The sequence below is a fragment of the Antechinus flavipes genome, chromosome 3, assembly GCF_016432865.1.
Source record: "Antechinus flavipes isolate AdamAnt ecotype Samford, QLD, Australia chromosome 3, AdamAnt_v2, whole genome shotgun sequence".
Taxonomy (NCBI): domain Eukaryota; kingdom Metazoa; phylum Chordata; class Mammalia; order Dasyuromorphia; family Dasyuridae; genus Antechinus; species Antechinus flavipes.
In genome coordinates, this window is record NC_067400.1 from 271065635 (window position 1) to 271089008 (window position 23374).

The 23374-nt window shown below is 30.7% G+C and overlaps 1 protein-coding gene across 1 annotated transcript in view; it reads left to right on the plus strand.

Annotated features, from left to right (window-relative positions):
• DMD (dystrophin) overlaps positions 1 to 23374 on the plus strand; it is a 2219276-nt gene that overhangs the window by 848937 nt on the left and 1346965 nt on the right. Inside the window, exons 35-37 of the mRNA XM_051991017.1 lie at positions 9772 to 9951; positions 10270 to 10398; positions 11920 to 12090. Coding sequence (XP_051846977.1) covers positions 9772 to 9951; positions 10270 to 10398; positions 11920 to 12090 — 480 coding nt within the window. The remainder of the gene's footprint in view (positions 1 to 9771; positions 9952 to 10269; positions 10399 to 11919; positions 12091 to 23374) is intronic.

Consider the following 23374-nt stretch of genomic DNA (forward strand, 5'->3'; position numbering starts at 1 on the left):
GAAAAGTTTTATATAAGTAGATTTTTTTCATTCTTCATATTTTCCAGTCTTAAATATTAGATTTTGTGACCTGTACTCTTTATTCATTTAGTTACCTATTTTTAACAATTAAAAATTGTTAACTATTTACTCTTAGAAATCCCCCTAATCACAACTAACATGTAGAGTTCTATCTAAATTATATCATTCTCTACTTTATAAATTCAAAATATAATTTATATCAATCCAACAGTGATAAATTCTGAGGATAAAAATTGAAAAATAACTCCAAAACATTCCACATCTACAATCTTTATTAAAGTTTACACATGCATTTGTTTTTATTTAACTTCTGTGCTTTATTGATAGCATTCACAGTATTTGCAGGATTATTTAGAAAAGTCAACAATACTTCAAAGTTCAATTATAGAATAATTACATAGTTCACTTAATTGCAAAAAAAAAAGTCATATTTTAAAAAATAAATTGTTCATCTCCTTGCTTCAAATATTGGAGTAAACTTGTCAAATACGTAGAGAGTTTTCAACTTCAGAAGTTTTTTGGTACTGTATATGGTTGTCTTCTAATTTATTTATGCTAAAATGTATAGTCAACCATTTTAGACTTTTTTTTAAGCTGAGGTAATTGGGGTTAAGTGACTTGACTAGGGTCACACAACTAGAAAGTGTTAAGTATCTGAGACCAGATTTAAATTCAGGACCTCCTGACTTCAGGGCTGGTGCTCTATCCACTACACCACCTAGCTGCCCCCTCTTTTAGATTTGTTAAAGGTTTTGGCAAGTTTACTCCAATATTTGAAATCAAAATGAATGAAAAATAAAGCTATAATGTTTATGACATGAAGTTAAAATAATATGTAATATGTATTTACTATTTATGGTATTTATAACATGTATGAATAAGATAAACTTCAAAACATTCAATCATAAAATGCTTCATTTTTTATAATTTAATAAGTTAGATTTCATAATAATCATAATGTACTTTGTGAAATTACACTGATTGAAAATTTCAGATAAAGAATAATAAGCTTCTCTGATAATTTTAAAGGCATCTAAAACAAAATGTATATTGAAATCTTAGTTTTGTGATTTACACAAAATAGTCTTGTTTTAAACTCTTGTAATTTCACATGTGTTTCTTCATATTTTTTGCTAAATCAATTTTTATAAAATTTAGTATGCAATACTTTTTTTAATAACTTTTTATTGATAGAACTCATGCCAGGGTAATTTTTTACAACATTATCCCTTGCATTCACTTCTGTTCCGATTTTTCCCCTTCCTCCCTCTACCCCCTTCCCCAGATGGCAAGCAATCCTTTACATGTTGAATAGGTTACAGTATATCCTGGATACAATATACATGTGCAGAACCAAACAGTTTTCTTGTTGCACAGGGAGAATTGAATTCAGAAGGTATAAATAATCCGGGAAGAAAAACAAAAATGCAAGCAGTTTATATTCATCTCCCAGTGTTCTTTCTTTGGGTATAGCTGCTTCTACCCATTTTTGATCAATTGAAACTGAGTTAGGTCTCTCTATTGAAGAGATCCACTTCCATCAAAATACATCCTCAAACAGTATCATTGTTGAGGTATATAATGATCTCCTGGTTCTGCTCATTTCACTTAGCATCAGTTCATGTAAGTCTCACCAGTCATCTCTGTATTCATCCTGCTGGTCATTCCTTACAGAACAATAATATTCCACAACGTTCATATACCACAATTTACTCAACCATTTTCCAATTGATGGGCATCCATTCATTTTCTAGCTTCTAGCCACTACAAACAGGGCTGCCACAAACATTTTGGCACACACAGGTCCCTTTCCCTTCTTTAGTATCTCTTTGGGGTATAAGCCCAGTAGAAACACTGCTGGATCAAAGGGTATGCACAGTTTGATAACTTTTTGAGCATAGTTCCAGATTGCTCTCCAGAATGGTTAGATGTGTTCACAATTCCACCAACAATGTATCAGTGTCCCTGTTTTCCCACATCCCCTCCAACATGCCCCATTATCTTTCCCTGTCATTCTAGCCAATCTGACAGGTGTGTAGTGGTATCTCAGAGTTGTCTTAATTTGCATTTCTCTGATTAATAATGATTTGGAGCATATTTTCATATGTCTATAAATAGTTTCAATTTCTTCGTGTGAGAATTGTCTGTTCATATCCTTTGACCATTTATCAATTGGAGAATGGTTTGATTTCTTATAAATTAGAGTCAATTCTCTATGTATTTTGGAAATGAGGCCTTTATCAGAATCTTTGATTGTAAAAATGTTTTCCCAGTTTATTGTTTCCCTTCTAATCTTGTCTGCATTTGTTTTGTTTGTACAAAAACTTTTCAATTTGATATAGTCAAAATTTTCTATTTTGTGGTCAATAGTGATCTCTAGTTCTTCTTTGGTCATAAATTCCTCCCTCTTCCACAGGTCTGACAGGTAAACTATCCTATGCTCTTCCAATTTATTTATAATCTCATTCTTTATGCCTAGGTCATGAACCCGTTTTGACCTTATCTTGGTGTTCGGTGTTAAGTGTGGGTCAATGCCTAGTTTCTGCCATACTAATTTCCAATTTTCCCAGCAATTTTTGTCAAATAGTGCATTCTTATCCCAGAAACTGGGGTCTTTGGGTTTGTCAAACACTATATTATTAAGGTTATTGGCTGTTTTGTCCTTTGAACCTAACCTATTCCATTGATCAACTAGTCTATTTCTTAGCCAATACTAGATGGTTTTAGTAATTGCTGCTTTATAATATAATTTTAGATCTGGTACAGCTAGGCCACCTCCATTTGATTTTTTTTAATTAATTCCCTTGAAATTCTTGCCCTTTTGTTTTTCCATATGAACTTTGTTGTTATTTTTTCTAGTTAATCAAAGTAGCTTTTTGGGAGTATGATTGGTATAGTGCTAAATAAATAGATTAATCTAGGTAATATTGTCATCTTTATTATATTTGCTCGCCCAATCCAAGAGCATTTAATATTTTTCCAGTTGGTTAGATCAGACTTAATTTGTGTGGAAAGTGTTTTGTAGTTTTGCTCATAAAGTTTCTGATTTTCCCTTGACAGATGCAATACTTCTTAAAAGAGATGATAAAACTTAAAGTTTCACCTCTATTATACAATGAGAAAATAGTGATATGTCAGAAAAAATACCTACTATGAAAGATCATGCAGACTTAAGTATAAATCATGGATAATTTTTTTAAAATAATAAAATTCCATATACAAATACATATATATATATGCTCAAAACAGGTTCTATAAAAATATTATTAAAGTCATGTTATAGATGTTGAAATTGAAGCTTATAATGAATTCTCTTTCTCATACAGTTAAGTGAGAGTAATAAAATATAAATTGTATCTTTGAATTCTTTATGACAAAAATAAAACCAAAAATGTGTATTGTTTTATAAGAAAATGCACAAAATGCTTTCATCACAAATTAACTAAATCATAGAAGTACAAATATCATTATAGCCTTTAAAGAAGTGAGGAAAATAAGATTTTAAAAAACCTAAGTGATTTCCCAATCTAATAACTATTGAAGCTAGAACACATAGATTTATTATTTCCAAATCCAGTATGTTTAATGTGTATTAGATCTTTCTCCATGTTCAAGATGAAGAAGAGAAATTTAAAGACTCATGTACTACTCCTTTACTATCACTTAAATTCTGAAAATGTTATTCTTTTTAAGGCAAAAATAGAAATTTTATAATAATATCAATATTTTTAAATAGCAGGAAGGAAGAAAGCAAACTTCTTTACTTGTTTATTAGATCTGGCAATATTAAGTGTCAAAAATTTAGGTATTTTGTCAATTACTACATGTGTGTACATACATGTACATATTATATGTATATGTGTAAATATATATAATATTAGTGAAATATTAAGCATTAAATCCCAAAGACTTTTGGTATGCTAACATGTCACAGTAGAAGGCCAAATTCTCTTGGGATACACATACTTGTATATGCACACACATACATATATACCTGATTCTTGCATATATTAAAATGTACATGTGAAATGTAAACAGAGTTTTGCATATTATGCTTATCAATTCAGATACAACATCTTTATCTTTAAAAAAATATAAGAAAAAAGAAAGTATCTTTAAAAATTCAAATGCAACTAAAATCTATGTCATTTTTGTGAAACATTCAAATCTCTTTATTAATTAAAAAATATATCACTTTATAGCAAGAATAACTTAATTTTCTTTATATATTAATCCTGAAAAGTTATATGTTCACATTTTTTTAAGTAAATATACTAATTTATCTGTGAAGTGAAATAAAACCAGCAGATCATTAATGTGATCCAATGAATGCATCAAGCAGCTGTTACTTAAAAAATGGAACATCTGTTAAATGCCATTGGAGCCACCATTCACTGTCATTGGAATTATGACAATAATAACTACTTCTTACTATTTGCTTTCACCAAAATTTTACTTTAATGTATTATATATTAGGTATCAAAAATTAATATGCATTGTTGTAAAATACAATTTAATTTTTTATGATTCTTACAGCTTTTGTTTTATTGCTCTTTTAAATCATGTTTGCTACTTAAAACACACTTTATAATCACCAGTTGTAATGTAAGACAAAAATAGCAATTTAAAAAATAATCTCAATTTTTTAAGTTGCAGGAGAAAAGACAGAAATTTTCTCAATTGACTCATTAGGTCTGGCAATTTTAAATTTCAAAAATTTTCCTCTAGGTACTTTTCAAATTACTACCTATGAATGGACAACAAACTTCCATTATTGTATTCTCTTTTTTTCAAGAATGATTCCAATAAATTGTTCAAATAAAACTTTTAATAAATCAGTTTAAGTGATTTATCAATGTTAATATAGATCCTAAAATTGAATTCTCTCTTATTTTATCATCTTGTCAATGAGATAAATTTATCGTTAAATTCAATCTTGGTTTGAAAATTCTTCTGATATTACATAGGTAGATTCTTTTTATAATGCTAAGGCAATTGGGGTTAAATGACTTGCTTAGGTCACACAGCTAGGAAGTGTTAAGTGTCTGAGGCCAGATTTGAATTCAGGTCCTTCTGACTGCAGGGCTGATGCTCTATCCACTGCACCACTGAAATGTCCCTTGGTAGATTCATTTTTTTATACATAAAGGGAATACAGTGACTTTCCCCTGAGCATGTCCACTCCCAGGTAAATGTGAAGGTTCTTTTCCATGTTTATATGAACTCAGTTTTTTCTAAAATATTGTATTATTTTGATAATTTGAATTTGGATGTTGACAGATGGAACAGATTTCAGAAAACAACAAAAGATCTCAAGAATCTATCATATAAGCATAAAGTAAAGGAATTGCAGGTGATTAGTCTGAAGACAAAAAGATTCAAGAGGAAGAAGATAAATGTCTGCTTCTATTTGAGGGAAGACTTTAGGAAAAAAATATTAGATTCATTTTTTAAAGTTTTGGTCCTTCAAAGTAAAAGCAGAAGCAGTGTATAGACATTGCAAAGAATTATAGTTAAGCTTGATTCCAGATAAAACTTAATAATCGGAACTGTCTATGTTGGGGTTTCTTGTTCTTCTTTAAAATATTATAAAAGTTCTCTCTGGGTGCCTTCCCTGGAATCAGGATTTTGTCGGTCCCTGTTCGGGCGCCAAAATGTGGTGATCTTCTTCCCAAATGCAGCCAGGTGATAAAAGTTCAGATCTTTTATTATCTCCAATATAGCCCGGTTAGCTTAGAGGCCTATCTCTCTGCTTGGTTCCAAGAGCTCTTGCCACTTTGTCCTTTGCTTCTGCCTCTGCTTTCTTCAGCCTCCAGAGCCAGCACCACTCTTCATGTCATTCTGGTGAAATCTGATCGAGAGCTTCTGTCTATTTCTTTTATACAAGAGGGAGGAATTGTGGGATACGAGAGAGAGGGAGAGCACTATGGGAGGTGGGAACTCACAAAGGTACAAAGTTTACTTTGTGAAGCTGGCATACTTGTGAACTCCAATGAGTAAAAGTGCAAACACAAGCATTGTACTAATTAGTTCTACTTAGTACCTTGTTTCAGGTTCTGCCCAAAACATCTTCTTGTAAGATTAGATCAACTTTAATTAGTTAGCAGTTTGTAAGGATTCCAACATGTCTATATATGGGAGGTAGCAGATTGGTCATTGGGAGGCTTCAAACAATAGCATAGGATCATCACTTTTGGGGGATGAACTAATGGGAATAATTTATAATCATAATTGACTGAAAAGTACAAAGTATATAGAAATCTCCCCATGTTTGTTCTTTGTGTATTATAAAAATTTTTTTTGACTTCTTTTTTCATTATTTTAAATTTATTTATTTATTTAATATTTTCCCCAGTTACATTCAAACCAATTTTTTTATATATTTTTTTAATTTTTGTGTTCTGGGTTTTATTCCTTATCCCCATCAACAACTAAGAAACCACATGTGAAATTATAAAAAACATTTTCATAAAAGTCAAGTTCTGAAAGAAAACACAAATCTCCCACCCTAATAAAAATAAAAACTCTCAAGAAAATTGTGTGTGTGTGTGTGTGTGTGTGTGTGTGTGTGTGTGTGAGAGAGAGAGAGAGAGAGAGAGAGAGAGAGAGAGAGAGAGAGAGCATGCTTCAATCTGATTTCAGATTCAATCAGTTCTTTCTCTGGGTATAGATAGTATTTTTCATCATAAGTCCTTCAGAGTAATGTTGGATGATTATACTACTGAAAATAACAAAGTCATTTACAGCTGGTCATCTCAGAACATTGCTATTGCTTTGTATACAAGTATATTTTATTTTGTTCATGGAGGACTTTCCAGGTTTATTATTTTTTCCTGACAGCATCCCACTCATCATTTCCCAGAACAATAATATTCCATCAGAGAAAGTTGCTTTGAAAAATTTCTTACAATTACTATTGCTAATTGTATTTTCCCTCCCCATTTATTCTCTCTCTCCTTTCACCTTGTCTCTCTTCAAAAACATTTTGCTACTGACCACTCCCTCCCCCAATATGACTTTTCTTTTATCAGCCTCCCCTTCTTCCAACATCCCATTCCCATCCTATTTTCCTGTAGAGTAAGATAGATTACTATACTTTATTGAGTATGTATGTTATTTCCTATTTGAGCCAATTCTGAGGAAAAAAAGGTTCACTCACTCACTCCCTCTCTCCTGCCCTTCTTCCGCTCCACTGTAAAAGCTTTTATTTGCCTCTTTTTTATGGCAGTTAATTTGCACCATTCCACTTCTCCCTCTCCCTTTCTTCTAGTATATTCATCTCTCACACCTTAATTTCATTATTTTTAAAGAGATATTATCCCTTCATCTTCAATTCACAGCCATGCCCTCTATCTATATATACTCCTTCTAACTTCCATCACCCTCCCAAGTAGGAATGTAAATAGATAAAGCTTATTAAGTCTCTTATGATATCACTTTCTTGATTACCTCCTTAAGGTATTTTACTTCTTACAGAAAATGGAAGATTCTTTTCCAACATGGAGTTTCTGAGGCATATGTAAAGATCCTTCATAAGTAAAAAAAGAAATTATAGCTCAACAAAAATATTATCTAGTGAATCACTAAAAAAGGGAATTCATATTTATCAAAGCACTATATATGTCATGTTAATAATAATACTACTTATTTTTGCTAAGTCCTTTATATTTACAGTTGTATTGCTGTGAACATCATTAGTCATTATATTTACATGGACAAAAAATGACAATAATGATAAGGTTAAGTGCATTGCTGCAAATATAATAAGAGATCAATTAATCCTTCCTAAGTGTTTGACTCATTGAATACTTATGTAGTTGCTTATTTCTAGGCCAGGAGACAGAAAGAATAGAACAGAAACAATTCTATATTGACCAGTGATATGTTAGTTTTTGCTTATTTAAGATCAAAATTTGTAAATATAATGTTTTGAATATATCATTTTTATAGATTATATAACTTTTGTTTGCTAGCAGCACTTATATTCAGTCAATATTTTTGCTAAAAGATCATTAACAATTATTCTCAATGGATCTGTAATCAGGATTGTCATAAATCGGTTAGTATCTATGTATAGTTTAAGATATAGTCCAGGATTTCAGTTTCAGCATTGTATATATTACATGAGCAGGGAAAAATATGGAGATGTATAAATTGGCATCCTATCAGTTTCATGAGACAGATACTCCTCTAAAGAGAACAATAATCATCTTGATGTTTGCCTAAGCCTTTAGTCAGAGATGCTTTGCTACTATCAAGAAAACCTCTCAGGACATGCCATAGGTTTAAAACTGCCATTAGAATATACATTGAGGGATTATACCTCAGAAAGACTGGAGAATGACAGTCATTCCAGCCTGTCATGGAGAGAGCATAGCAGTATTAGGTGTTTTGTGTTGAAATCACTATCTGCACAGTCTTGGATGCTGGCATAATTAATATCAGTTGTAATCATTTACCACTCCATGATCAAGAAAGTCCATTATAATTTGGGTTTGTCATAAGATTAAAGTTAAAATTGTAAAGTTCTGTCAATTAGAATGTTGGAGGGGATGTAGGAAAACTGGGACACTGATACATTGTTGGTGGAACTGTGAACAGATCCAACCATTCTGGAGAACAGTTGGAACTATGCTCAAAAAGTTATCAAACTGTGCATACCCTTTGATCCAGGAGTGTTTCTACTGTGCCTATATCCCAAAGAGATCTTAAAGAAGGGAAAGGGACCCCATATGTAAAAATGTTTGTGGCAGCCCTTTTTATAGTGGCAAGAAACTGGAAACTGAGTAAATGCTCATCTGTTGGAGAATGACTGAATATGTTATGATTTTTGAATATTATGGAATATTATTGTTTTATAAGAAATGATCATGAGGATGATTTTAGAGAGGCCTGGACTTACATTAATTGATGCTAAGTGAAATGAACAGAACCAAGAGAACACAGCAACATCAATATTATATGACAATCAATTCTGATGAACGTGACTTCACAACAATGAGATGATTGATGCCAGTTCCAATGATCTTATGATGAAAAGAGCCATCTATACCCAGAGAGAGGACTATGGGAACTGAGTATGGATCACAAAATAATAATTTCACTCTTTTTGTTGTTCACCTGCATTTTTTCTTACTCATTTACTTTCTTTTTTTGATCTGATTTTTCTTGTGTAGCAAGAGAATTTTATAAATATATTTATACAATATGTATAAACCATCTAAACACAAGGCCATGCAAGGGTCAAGGTTGTCAAATTATCTGTGCATATGTTTTGAAAATAAAAAACTTTATAAAAAAAATAAAGTACTGTCAACTATCAAATCACTTGCCTTCTCAAAAAATAGGGGAGAGGCAAGAGGGAGCACAAGATTTTGGAACTCAAAATATTAAAAACAATTGTTTAAAAAATTACATGTAATTGGAAAATTAAACAAAGTAAATAAAAAATTTAAAAATAACTTGTTAATAGCAAGTACACATCACAAAATAAAGCAAATGCCTTTGATTTTGAAATGGACAAACATATGCTTCTATACATGCATTTTTATAAATATATAATCATAACTAAAACAAAAATAGATAAAATTACTAGATATTTATGGTAAAAATTTTCTGTGTAAAAAGTTTTGTTTTAGTGGTAGATTTAACCTCTGGAAAACTTTCTCATAACAGTAATTTGCAATTTTATTAACATTTAAACTCAAGGCTATTGTGAGGGTAATATAGTCTGTTTTTTCCCCCCCATAGGCTACTCAGAAAGAGATTGAGAAAAGACAACCTCAGCTAAAGATCATAACTGATTTAGGAACATCCCTAAAGACAGTGCTGGGCAAAAAGGAAAATCTGGTAGATGATAAACTCAGCCTTCTGAAGAGTAATTGGATTGCAGTAACATCTCGAGCAGAAGAATGGTTAAATCTACTATTGGTAACAAAAGCTTTCTTGCTCTATCATGAACACCATCAAAGTTTTCTCTAAATATGGAAATGTCATTTGATTCTGAAGAGTTGGTCCAATTCCACTTTTATCTTCTAAGCATTTGGAATTATGTTGTTAGTCATGATTCTAAATGTTTTCCTCTGTATATTTTTGACGTTTTATATGTTAATATATATATTTCCTTTAAAAAAGCAATAAAAATTTTACAAAGTTTGCCACTTTTTACAGGAGCAAATTATAATAGTTCTTTTAAAAAATATTGTAGAAATGCTTAATAATGTGTCATTCTTTTCTCTTTGACTACAGGAATACCAGAAACACATGGAAACTTTTGATGAAAATGTAGCTCACATCACCTCCTGGATCTCTCATGCTGAAATATTATTGGATGAATCAGAGAAAAAGAAAACTCAGCAGAAAGAAGATGTACTTAAGGTAGCAAATTATATATTCTGAATAGCTTTTTCATTCATCCCAACAGTTAATTTCAAGTTTATTTGTCCTTGATCCTATAAAGGATAAACAAATTAAAATAGCTTTTTCTCTCTGGATAGCTTAATGACACTGAAGAGTCATGCAGAAATACATGTCTGGATAGTATCCAGAGAGGTCATTTACCTCTTAACAGGTCTGCAGACAAACCTTAAAAATTTGCAAAGAAAGATCTTTTTTTCTGATCTTTCATGATAACATATTATAGTATCCAGAAGTCTCTAGACAGTCTTTAGCAAAAGCAAAAAACAGCTTCTCACTGATTGTCTGTATAATTTTATATTAGGATGAAGAAAAAATGTGGTCATACAGATATTTTTGCCTAATCCCAGTAATCTAGGACTTTGAAATCACAGAGACAAATCATCTTAATGAAGGGCTGGCTGGGTTTTATTTTTCATTTTTGTTTAAAGTTCCAGGGATCCAATAGATATAGCCACTGCTTTTATTTTCTGCATTTCAAAATTTTCTAAACATCTTTCTACAAACTAACACATTTTAGAAATATGCTCCATGTTAAAGTCAAAAAAGGATTACACCACAAGAAAAGGACTAAATTAGTTTTCTTTTTAAAAGTCAGCTATCTCATCTGAAAGATTATATTTGTCTGGTTTTGACAATATCTACAAATTATTTCATTTTAAGGAATTTATATCATATTCAAATTTTGTTGATGAAATTTTACTTCAGAGAATACCATAATTCTTTTAAAAAATGAAGTACCATATTCCAACAGCATACTTGAAGGTTTTCATTTTATCAAAGGGCATAATAAGGAAATGTCCTTAAACTAACAGAAAACCAGGTGTGTTGTGTAGTCTTCAATAATAATATACCCTTTCTGATGGTTATTCCACATTTTTAGTAATGATACATTTTTTACTATTCCTATGTGCCTTTGCAATTTCAAAACATTTAACTTGTTCCAAGTCTTTGACCCTTCTAATCTCTCAAAGCCTGTTCTGCTTTCTCTTTAGTTGATACAGAATCTCCATCAGATAAGGAAAACAATTTCTTCCTTGGCACTCGAAATGATAAAACAAAGAAGAACTAAGCACCACTGCCAGAAAGAAATGAAAATTTGCTCTTTAGTCTTCTTCCCTCCTGTGAACATAATAGAATTTTGTTGGTTTTACAACTGTGAAATTTAGTTAGGATAAGATTCCCACTAAACTTAAAATATTATGTTTACCACTGACATTGTTCCAAGTAATAGATTGCTTAAATGGAAAGTTTAGAAACATCTTCTGGTTTTCCCCACCATAAATAAACTTTTTGAATAGACAGGTGGGCAAAAGTGAAATGTTGAGGATACCTTGTTTTTCTGTGATATTTCATGTCTCATTCTTTATTCCTTTTTTTAAGTTTTTTTTTTCTTGCTCTCTATTCCTTTGCATGTTCTCTCCTTTTCCTCTTTCCACTTATTACTAACTTCAAGCCCTGTCTCTTGCTCACGGACTGTAGTGCTTAAAGGCTGAACTGAATGATATGCGTCCAAAGGTGGACTCTACGCATGACCAGGCTATAAATTTGATGACAAATCGTGGCGACCACTGCAGGAAAGTAATAGAGCCCAAACTGACAGAGCTCAACCATCGATTTGCAGCTATTTCTCAAAGAATTAAGACTGGAAAGGTAGGAAGATCTGCTCCACGGTGGAAAGTAGTTCTAAGTGGTCTTTTACGAAGGTTATGCCGTGCACTAGGGGGTCCTTTTAACCCTCAAAGCAAAGATTTTCCAGGAAAAATAAAGGCCCAAATGTATCTGAGCAAACTTTATCACTGAATCTTGCAATTGTAGATGCTCAATAAGTATTTGTTGATTTGAATTGAGACACATGAGGAAAAAACATTTTTTTCTGTCATAACTCTCATAGGACTTTATATAAACTACTTCTGCACTGGTTTACATATATATTTTCAGGGATCTTACGCAGGATGAATGCACAAAAAAGGCATGCTTTAAGCTAAAACAGAGCACAAAACTGTCTAAGAGAAATATTGATTTATTTTGCCAAATATGATAGTGTCCATTTGTACTTATACTTGAATCATTATAAAATGAGGCTTTGTACACTTGCATGAACCAAGGTATCCAGTGTTACTCTTTGTATGTGTTTGTATCCATGTTTAACTTCTCCACTCGCCCAATTTCAGGTTCAAGCTGTGATATGTAGGCATTTTGTCATGAAATGCTCAAGCCATAAAAAAACTTGCAAAGCTTATTATTCATAATTTTGTAATTTTTACAAGCATGTTTGTATTTACTCTATAATGGAGAGCTAGAGAATGTGAAGCAGTTGCATGTCAGAGTTTCAAATTCCTGGTTCAATTAAAGAAAGTATGCCTGTTTCAAAGCAAAATCTTATATGTTAAGCATATCATAAACAAATTAATGAAATACTGTATTAGAGAATATAGCTATTTTGTATTTTGGAATGCAAAATATCACAAATAATATTCAATCTGATATATTTTCAAGCAATTTAAAAGCTACCATTAAAAGCACAAAAATAGAGATAAAATTTATTTATGAAAGTATAAATAAATTTAAATAGGTAGAAATTACAAATGGGGAGAAAAAAGATAATTTTGAATAGTAACATGTCAGGTAAGTGATAAATTTATCAGAAATTAATAAAATGATTTTGAAAAGTGGTTGAAATAAACAATACCTATTAATCCTATTAATAGTCTAATAGGTATTAGAATGGAAAATTATATAGGTATTAGAATGGAAAATTATAGTAGACATGTAATTACCATTTAAAAACATTATTTTTCAGAATTTTACTATCATCATTACTATGGCCATATATCATTATTATATATCAATATATGATAAATTGTTATCATACTATTTATTAGTACATGGATGTAATGTCATACCACCTTAAACTGATGGTATGCACCCTGCATTTGCTTACTCAAAACAAGGAATTGTTATTTCATTCACTGTTAAAAAAAATTAATATGTAAATAAATAATGTGATTTTGTTATTCTGGATTTATTATTTTAAGTTTTTGTTATCTTTAAAAATACAATCTCTTTTATACATCCATGATTGATGTTTTCTGCATGGTTTTATCATATTCAAAATAATTTATTCCATGTCTAAACAACTGAAATCTTCTCTAGAAAAAAAATGTTTCTCTGAAATGTGACCAATAATTCAAAGTTGCTTTATGCAATACATTATGGGGAAAAAGTACATACCATCACTTTGTTATCACTGAAATTTTGAGTTTTCAAGACAAACTTAATATACATAAACTTTTTTTGATGATATAAGGCATACTTACATTTTTAAGGAAAAGTTATGAGAATAGGAATTTTTTCAACCTAAGAGGAATGGCTCATACCAAATTTATGATATAAGAATTCAACTCTCATTCTAAAACAATGACTCAATATGCCTCAACAACTCATGGAATTTATAAATCCAAGAAGAAGCTAGAACATACTCTGACATTTCTCTTAGGGATAAAGGTATAGTCTCAGGTACTAAACTAGCATATTTTTAATGTTTTAGGGAAAAAATAAATTCCCAAATTAGCGTATCATTCATAATATGAATATTATCATTCTGTTTCACATGGAATAGGTGACCTCATTTTGATTTTGCAAAATATTTTTTCTCATTAATGTAAAAAAACCTTTTTATGAACAGTTACATATATTCTATCTAGGCAGTAGGTGACTTTATTGTATGAACAGTGTGTTAAGAAGAGTGAAGATATATAAACATTTAATTTTTCCACAAGTTATTTTAAATCTACTATGTTCAATTTGATACACACACACACACACACACACACACACACACACACACATATATGACATTGTTTTCTAAAAAGTTTTAGTTGCTTGAAAAGAAGAGTCTGTAATTCTGATAATCAGCTATTTTAGGTCCTATCCCATTTGACAAAAGTCAAACTCCTTACAATTTGGAGACTTTGGGGGATGACAGTCAGGAAAGGAAAGAATAGTTTTATTAGTAGTACTTCACTTTCTAGGCCTTTTCTAAATAGTGAAATAGTGTTCTAAGGACATCCAAAGATTTATAGATTTATAGATTGGCCTGTGGGAATTAATTCATAATTAGTAGAGGTCACTTAGGAGTCAAAAGGAAGAGAGGAACATTCAACTTAGAAGAAAGCTGCTCTGAGACTCCTCCAAATATCTCTGAATTATAATTAATAGAGTCCAAGCTGTTTTGATTACCTCACTTTTCTTATAGGGAATATGGTGTGAAAAAGGGTCTGAGAAGGATAGCATTGTTGGATTATATGACTGTACCAAAGGGGAATATTAGGGATTAAGATTAGGAAGAAAAGGCCCCAGGAATCAATAAAGTATCGAGGGGGACAGAGTAGACAGAATCCTTCAAATTTATAGTTTAATCTCATAGTAATATTACTAAGTTATGGTCTTTTCATTTCCCAGAAACCAGGTAGAAAGAATAGCAAGAATATAAGATAAGAAACTTATAGATGTTTCAAGGAGATAAGCTAATATTTAGCCCTGGAGAGCAAACAGAAGATGCATAAGGGGGAGATTTATTGAAGATTTAATATGCTGATGGAGCTGCATATGGCACAAAGATGTTTCAGGAGTGGTTCAACCTTGAAAAGATAGGATAGTGGACTGAGAGAGGAGAGAGGGGACCAGTCCACTATGTGTTCTGGCAGGTCTTGAAATACACAATTTACTAGTAACTAAGATTAAATTTCGGAATAGATCCTATAAGTAAGAAGGACTTTAAAGCTTCAAATTTATTTGATTTTTAAAATTACAGTAATTGCCTCTGAGTTACAAGTAATAGGTTTTTTTTTATTTACATAGAGATATGACACAATAAAATATGTTACTCTAGATTTTAATTATGTAATCTAATTTTTTTGCTTTAATCATGGTATAAGATATACTATTTGAATAACAAAACAGATAAATTATGAAAATATACTTCATTGACTTTTTTGGTAATCATATTAGTAACAAAAATCTTTTGATTTGCTCTGTTGGAGTTCATGATATATATCTTTCATCAAGGGTCTTGTTATAGTGAACTTATCATATAAATGTTTTCTATATATATTCATTGTCATATGGTATAATCAAACTGTTATTGATAATTTGCATTTTGAATCATATTTTATGAATGCTAGGATCATTCATTTTTCTATATAACTTATAATGTATTAAATAATTAGCCTTGCAAACTGACACTAGCAGCCAAGAAACATAAAATAATAATTTTTCCCCACTTGGCTCTCCTATATGAGTTTACATTATACATGATATATACACCATATGTTCTTTAATTTCCATGCAATGTTTTGAATACATTATCAAAATTCATGGACCACTATCAAAAAAGGGAAAAATATACCAGTTATCCAATCTGGTATTTTGTATGTCAATATTCATCTTTGATGGTTGTATAATTTATATAACTTTGGATTGTCATGGATATATAAATAACATTATTTATTAGAAGATAAAACCACATAGTAAGAGTACTGCCTTTTTTCATGTATTTCAAATTCATAAGGGAAATGTTGGTTATTTCTCCAGTGTAAATTTACCACTTCATATAAAGATATTTTAACATTCCCATTTTGTCAGAAAACTGTGTCTTTTCATTTTAGTTACATATAAACATATGCTATAGGAAACAACATTGAGAGGCATTTTAGTTGAAAAGTAATATTACATTTTATTTAATCTGTTGGTGATCACTAATGAGTTTAGTAACAAAAGACTTACTTTGGGATCGATTGCATAATAAAAGAATGCCTTTAAATTTCTTAAAATCAATATATATCATTATCAATGTATATGCCTATATATATTTGTTCCATATGTATCATTTTCTTCAAAAGAACATTATTTTTTTCAAACTTTGCAAGAAATTGCATTTTCCCATTTATTTCTTTTTTAAAAATATGTACTCAGGATGTAGGAGTAATTTGTGGGCATTCCAGAAATTATAGCACAAGTAAATATTAAGGTTTTATTTTGTTTTGTAAAATTGTTTAATGTAAATAGTGATAGGTATTTAACATAAGTCAAATAGAAACAAGCCTTGTTACTTAGAATGCATACAGGTAACACATAATTAAACTACACTGTGATAAATTATCATTTTGGTTAACTAGCACTTAAGTAAATTAGGATTACTCAATTTAAATATTTTACAGATGAGTAAACTGACACCCAGTTTTGGGAAGGGAATCAACAAAGTCACAAAGTTTCATGATGGCAAAGCTAGGCCTTTTGTCCACTCCCTTGATTCAATATGCTTTCTCTTATTCCCCAGTGATTCTTCAAACTGCCTATTTGAACTAAAAGCTAACCTTGTGTCATAAACACGTCCATCTCCATCTCTGTTAAATGACAGTTCCAATGCTCATAGTGGGAGAGGGAAAGAGAATGGATGAAGGACATAGAAAGAGAATTAAGTGCTGAAAACCAGGACAGTAAAGCACTTAATGAGAGACACAGCCTGGAGCATGACTGTCCTTGATTATAGTTTGCCCAGGATTCTAAACTACTCTCAATAGTAGGCACTTCAGTGGCTGAAACAGAGGCAGGATGAAGAGTTGGCCTTGATACTAGGAAGAATTGGGTTCAAGTCCTTTTTTTCCCAAATATAGACAAATTATTTAATTTCTCAGGGTTCTAGTCACCTCTCTAAAGTTGTTTCAGAGAAGGTGCTGACCTACAATAACACCTAGAAATTCCCTATACCAAAGAAATTTATTCCCCATCTCTCTAATCACAATCTATAGCTCTGGTGTATACAGTAATGTTATTTTATTTACAGGGTGACCTTTGGTTTCAATAACAAAGAATAATTATTGTAAGAAAAAATACATTTATATTCTCAAATAGTCGCATAATGATGGAAAAGTCAAAATACATTTCATCTAATTAAAAAAGAAAGAAATAGATAGCTTACTTTGTGTTTATGTTCACAAATGTCCATTTTCAAAAAAAAAACCCTCTAAAGATAGTTACATAGCATTTAAATTATGGTTGATGTGTACAGTCATGTTTAGTATCTGTCATTTTGATTATTTCAGCTTTAAATAATTTAGTAAATAAGGGTACTTATCACTTAATTTGGTTATTTTGTCAAATGATTTCACCATAAACTTCTTTCCAATACATACTTTTGAGGGAACCAAAGCTACTTCATGTTAGATGTCTCTCTTTTCAGTCTTCCTTTTCTTCTGTTTTTTTCTTCCTTTATTTTCTTTATTCTTCCCTTCTATCCTCTTCCTTTTCTTCACAATTCCCTTTTTCATTTGCATTTTAATATTTTACAAGCTTATAATTATTTTGTCTAATAAATACCTTCCAATATGTTTTGCTAGCATTCATATTATTTTTTTAATTGATAGAGGAAAAGTTAGTTTTAGGGTCAACTTTAGAATTTTTCACAGGAAAAAAATAGTATGCTGGCAGATTTGGTAATTCAATTAATCTCAAATGGTTATGTGTGTTTAAGAGGAATAGATTTTTTATTTAAAATTTCTTGTTTGTTTTTGTTATTTGTCAATATTCTTTTCAGTTGATGATGAATTACTTTAAGAAGGATTTCAGTTCTGCTAAACTTCACACTGTTTCTGTTGGGAACTGTTATCCTGTGAATAATATTATGTATGTTACATCACCTTTGACTCAAAATTTTTAATACACCCTAGCAACACATTAATATTTTAATTTTAGGTAGCAAAAAATGTTGATGAACTGAAAATTCACAAAAGAAGTAGACATTAAAAGAAAATCAGTGTCTTTCTCACTTTCTCTGTTTCTCTTTCCTTTTGTGTCAAATTCACTTTCCTGACTTTTAATAATACATGCTGCATTCAATGTGTGTTTTTGTAACTACATATTCATACAAAAAGTTCATGTTGAAAGTGTAACTTGGTAAATTGTTTTGAAAACCCTGGTTGTAGTATATATAGAGATATTCTTCTAATTTTGGAATGATTTTATTTTATTAATATTTGTAAACTCTCAAAATGTCCTTTGCATGTTTTCTTAATATGTGGAAAATTATTTAATTGCAATTCTAAGTCTCTTGTGTTCATGTTCTTGCCATTAAAAATAGCTTGAGAAGAAGCTTTCATAACACATAAAGATTATTCGTCAGTTTTCTGTTTTTTTTTTATTTTTCTTATACATCTCAACATAATTCTGACTTTCTAAGTTAAATCAGGAAAAGCACAATGTTCTTAATTATTTAACATTTTTGTGACTATCAGCAAAAGCGATGACTTATTTGTATGTGCATTTATTCGGTTCATTTCTATTTCATGAAAACATAAATAAACCCTGTAAAAATTGTATATTAATAAAGGAATGGAGTCCATACAATGACCTATGAAAATTTAAGTGAATCAAAAAGTGTTTCCTGTGTCATGATTGCACGTTTAATGAGTACATCATCTTAATTATCAAACTACTTTTTCAATTCATTATGCCCTAATAATTTCTCTCACTCAGATAGGCAAATGATTGATCTGACCTTGTTGCAGAGATAAGCAAAATAATTTCCTTGATCATTTTTTGATTTTGTTGGTGGTAAGATGACATCATTTAATTTATAACCTGGAAATTTCATATTAATAAGTGTAATTTAATCATTATATGCAAAATTCACAAAGTACCTTCTCTATATATAATATATATATATACACACACATATATATGGAGAGTAATTATTACTATTCTAGGATGTAAGTATAATTTTAAAGATATTAAAAGAGGAAATGGTAACTATATATGATGCAAATTAAATATGATACAAAATCAAAACAAAAATTAAAGGAAGAATTTGAGGCATTTTTTAAAAAAATTATTAATAGCTAAAGAAATAGTATAGGCATGAGTACTGTGAGTTCAAATGAGGAAAGAGGACACTTTGGAATAGCTTATTCTTTGGAAAGCTTACAATCACAAAATATTAGACTTGTCTTTGGTCTTTGAGGTCATTTAAGTAAACTTCTCATGAAATACAAGAATTTCCTCTTTGACATTTTTAAGGAATATCAGAACCATCATTGTCTGAGGGTTATTCATTATGTTGAATCTAAATCTTCTTCCCTATAATTTAATCTCATTGGTCATTTCCTCCCTGAAATTACTCTCTGAAACTTAATCCCTCTTTGGTGTTTAATTTCAAATATTGTCCCTCTCATGTCACCCTAAGACTTCCATTCTCCAAGCCCCAGAACCTCAGTTCTTATTCACATAAGCTCTTATCTGTTCTTATCATATATTAGCTCTTAATTCATATTTTAAAATATTTACCAGCCTTTACAATCCTGTCAGCTCTTTGCTGAATGCACTCCATTTTATTGATGGCCCCTTAAAAAAATGTGATCCACAGAACTTAAAATGACTCCAAAACTTCAAAAACACTGGAATCTTAAACATTAAGAAAGAATAAAATGTTATAAAAAGCATTATGATGGCTGTTACCATATTTGATGCAGGCTATAAAGGGTGGGGAGGGGGAGAAGTATAATCTTCTCTCTATTAATAGATCCTACTTTCCATGACTGGTTTAACTATGTAATTCACACTGTTCTTTCATACTAACCACAAATCACCTAAAACTGGCAGGTTATTTCCAAGAGAATTGTTTCCCAACTTGGTATCTCCTATTTAATGTTTAATGTAACATTTTTTTTTTATTTTACTGCAAGTCTTTACATTTATCTCCATTAATTTTAATCTTGTTGGGTTCTGCCCATTTGTGTCAGAAATCTTTTTGAATCTTGGTTGTGACCTGGTTAGTTACTCTTATCTGTATATCATCTACATATCATTTATATCTTCATTCAAGTTGTTGATAAAATTTTTGAGCAAGACAGAATTAAATATAAAACTCAGTATTCTGGAGATTTCACTCCATCTAATCAACATGTGTTGGGTAAGATTATTTCAACACCTGCAAATCTACTTATTCTATCCTTTAGGCTAGATTCTTCTATCTTGTTTAATAGGATATGATGCAATGCTTTTTTTGTTCAAGTGATTTGCTAAAATCATTAACTTGTGTTTTTGAAAGAGAAACAAAGGGATTTGGCTGGGAGGAAAGTGATGTGAAATGTCAAAAAAATAAGTAAATCTCAGGGATATGATTATATGGATTTGGAAAAACAGTGTCTGCTCTATCAGTCACAAATATATATAATTCTTTCCCTCCCTTTCTCCTTTCCTCTTTCACTCTTCCCCCCTTGCCTTTCTCTCTCTCTCTCTCTCTCTCTCTCTCTCTCTCTCTCTCTCTCTCTCTCTGTCCCTCTGTCTCTGCCTCTCTTTCTCTCTCTCTCTCTCTCTCTCTCTCTCTCTCTCTCTCTCTCTCTCTCTCTGTCTTTCTCTCTGTGTCTCTGTGTCTCTGTCTCTCTGTCTTTCTCTCTCTCTCTCTTTCTCTCTCTCTCTCTCTCTCTCTCTCTCTGTCTCTCTGTCTCTGTCTCTGTCTGTCTCTGTCTCTCTGTCTCTGTCTCTGTCTCTGTCTCTCTGTCTCTCTCTCTCTCTCTGTCTCTCTCTGTCTCTCTCTCTCTCTCTCTCTGTCTCTCTCTCTCTCTGTTTCTCTGTCTCCGTTTCTCTGTCTCTGCCTCTGTTTCTCTCAAGTACCATGCTGTTTTGTTGTTGTTTACAAAGTTGTGTTTTTTTTTTGATCCTCACAAATAACCCAGTAAAGTGGGTGATATCATTATCTCCATTTTATATTATGGGAAACTTAAACAGATATGAAGTGACTCATCTACTCACAGCTAATAGGTATTTAGTACTAGGTTTGAATTCTCAAGTCTTCTTAACTCCAGGCTAAATATTCTATCTACTATGCTACTAGCAGCATCCCTTCCTTCCCCTTACAGTCCTCCCTCTTTTTTCCCATTCCTTCTCCCCTTTCCTTTTTTTTCTTCTCTTCCAGCTCTCCTCTCCCTATTCCTGTCCCTTTCCTCTTTCTCTTTCCTTACTTTCTCCCTTTCTTTTCATCTCACTCATTCCTCTTCCTTCTATCCCCATATTATATAGAAAAGTCCTTCTATAATGTATTTCATTATTGAACAGGCATGTGTGCCTAATTTCACAAAAGAAAGTTTATGAAACAATAATTTGCCAAAGTGTTCAAGTAGTTTGAGAGTTACAGGGAAAAAACATCATACAATTTATTTGGATTAAATTTGGGTTAAATAGCAAATTGAACATTTTGGGTCATTTTCCATTGAATTTCCACCCCAAAAATTCACTGTTATATTATATAAACAGATATGGACATAAGCTCCACAGATAATTACTGGGTGCATAATGTGTGTGTATATGTGCTCAAATTAAATCTATATTCATATATAGAGACACATCTCATTGTCATATATATATATATATACACACACACATATATGTGACTTATTAATTGGTTATTTTAAGGAGTAGGAACATTGCAAGATTGTTATTTATTTAATTAAAGTTATGCTCATTAGAAAAAGTTAACTGTAATATTTCTGTGATCTATTTTATTAAAGGAAGAAGGATTTGAGCTATGTTATACTAGCATATTATTAGTTCATTAAAATTTAAATTGTGATATTATCACATTATTATTACCTTTTATATGATCACATAGAAAAGTGAATATATTACCAAAAATATTAGCAGTACTGAATAACATATGGATGTCTAATATTAATAACTTGCTATAATCTTGTGACTTTTTAATAATTTGCAAGTAGGTTACTATGTTATGAAAGCACTTAATAATTAATAATAACTTAACAATTAATAAACTATAAGTTTTTATAGAATCATGCCTCATAGAATTTTAAGTTCTACTTTGAGATTTTTAGTATATATGAAATTAGTAATATGCTTAATTTTAAAGTCAACATTGCACAATTTGCCTTTTATTTCCTTGACAATATCAAAGTATCATTCCTGCATCTTACTATCACCAGATATTTTGAATAACTTGAACAATCTTTTTGGTGATTGAATGCTGATAGTTATGTGTGCCTAATTTCATATATAAGATACTATTCCTATTTGTTTTAACTTTCTGACACCAGAACATTACAATATTCTCTATTTTCATGGAGGACAGAAAAATTTTACTATGGGATGGGAGGAGTAGATTTTTAAAAAACAGGTAAGGGAAGGTTGATGTTCCTAGATAAACTCACTTAAAGAAACAAAAAAACAAAAAACTATGGCTTTACCATATACATTTTTATTAATGTCATAAAATCTAAATAACCATATTTTGTTTTATAAATCCACAAAGCATAAAAAACTTTTCCAAAGCATATTTTTATGCAAAGACTTTTAATAAGATGAAAAATGTTTACAGAACTAAGCTGCCAAAAACACTTTATTAATCTTTTAGTTTTTTTATTTCATAATGAAGTCTTAGAATACACTTATGAATTTATATTAAATTGTAAATACAAACACATTCATCAAATTTCCCATGTGGTATTTAGTAAAATGAGAGAAAGTTATCCTGTTATTATTTATGAGAAGTAGCCTCTAGTTATTGACAAAAATGCAAAATTAAAGAAACTAAAATGAAATTAGGTATGCAAATTGTTAAAGGCCAGTAAACATATCTTAATATGTGTTTATTAAATTGTATATGAGGGAAATAAGTTGGAAAGTATTCTAGGATTATTTTTAATATGCCAACAAAAAGTGTTTTCCTAACTTTCCTTAGTTATATATGTCTTACAAATACATCCTGGGTAATTTTACAAAGAATACCTGTAAGGTATTAAAGCAGAGTACCATAGAGTTCTTTTGAATATATGGTGATAATCCTGCATTTTCACCTACTTTTAAAGCTTATGGAAGTATAAAATAAATACCAGTAGTTAATTGCAAATAGTTTTTCCACTGAAATATT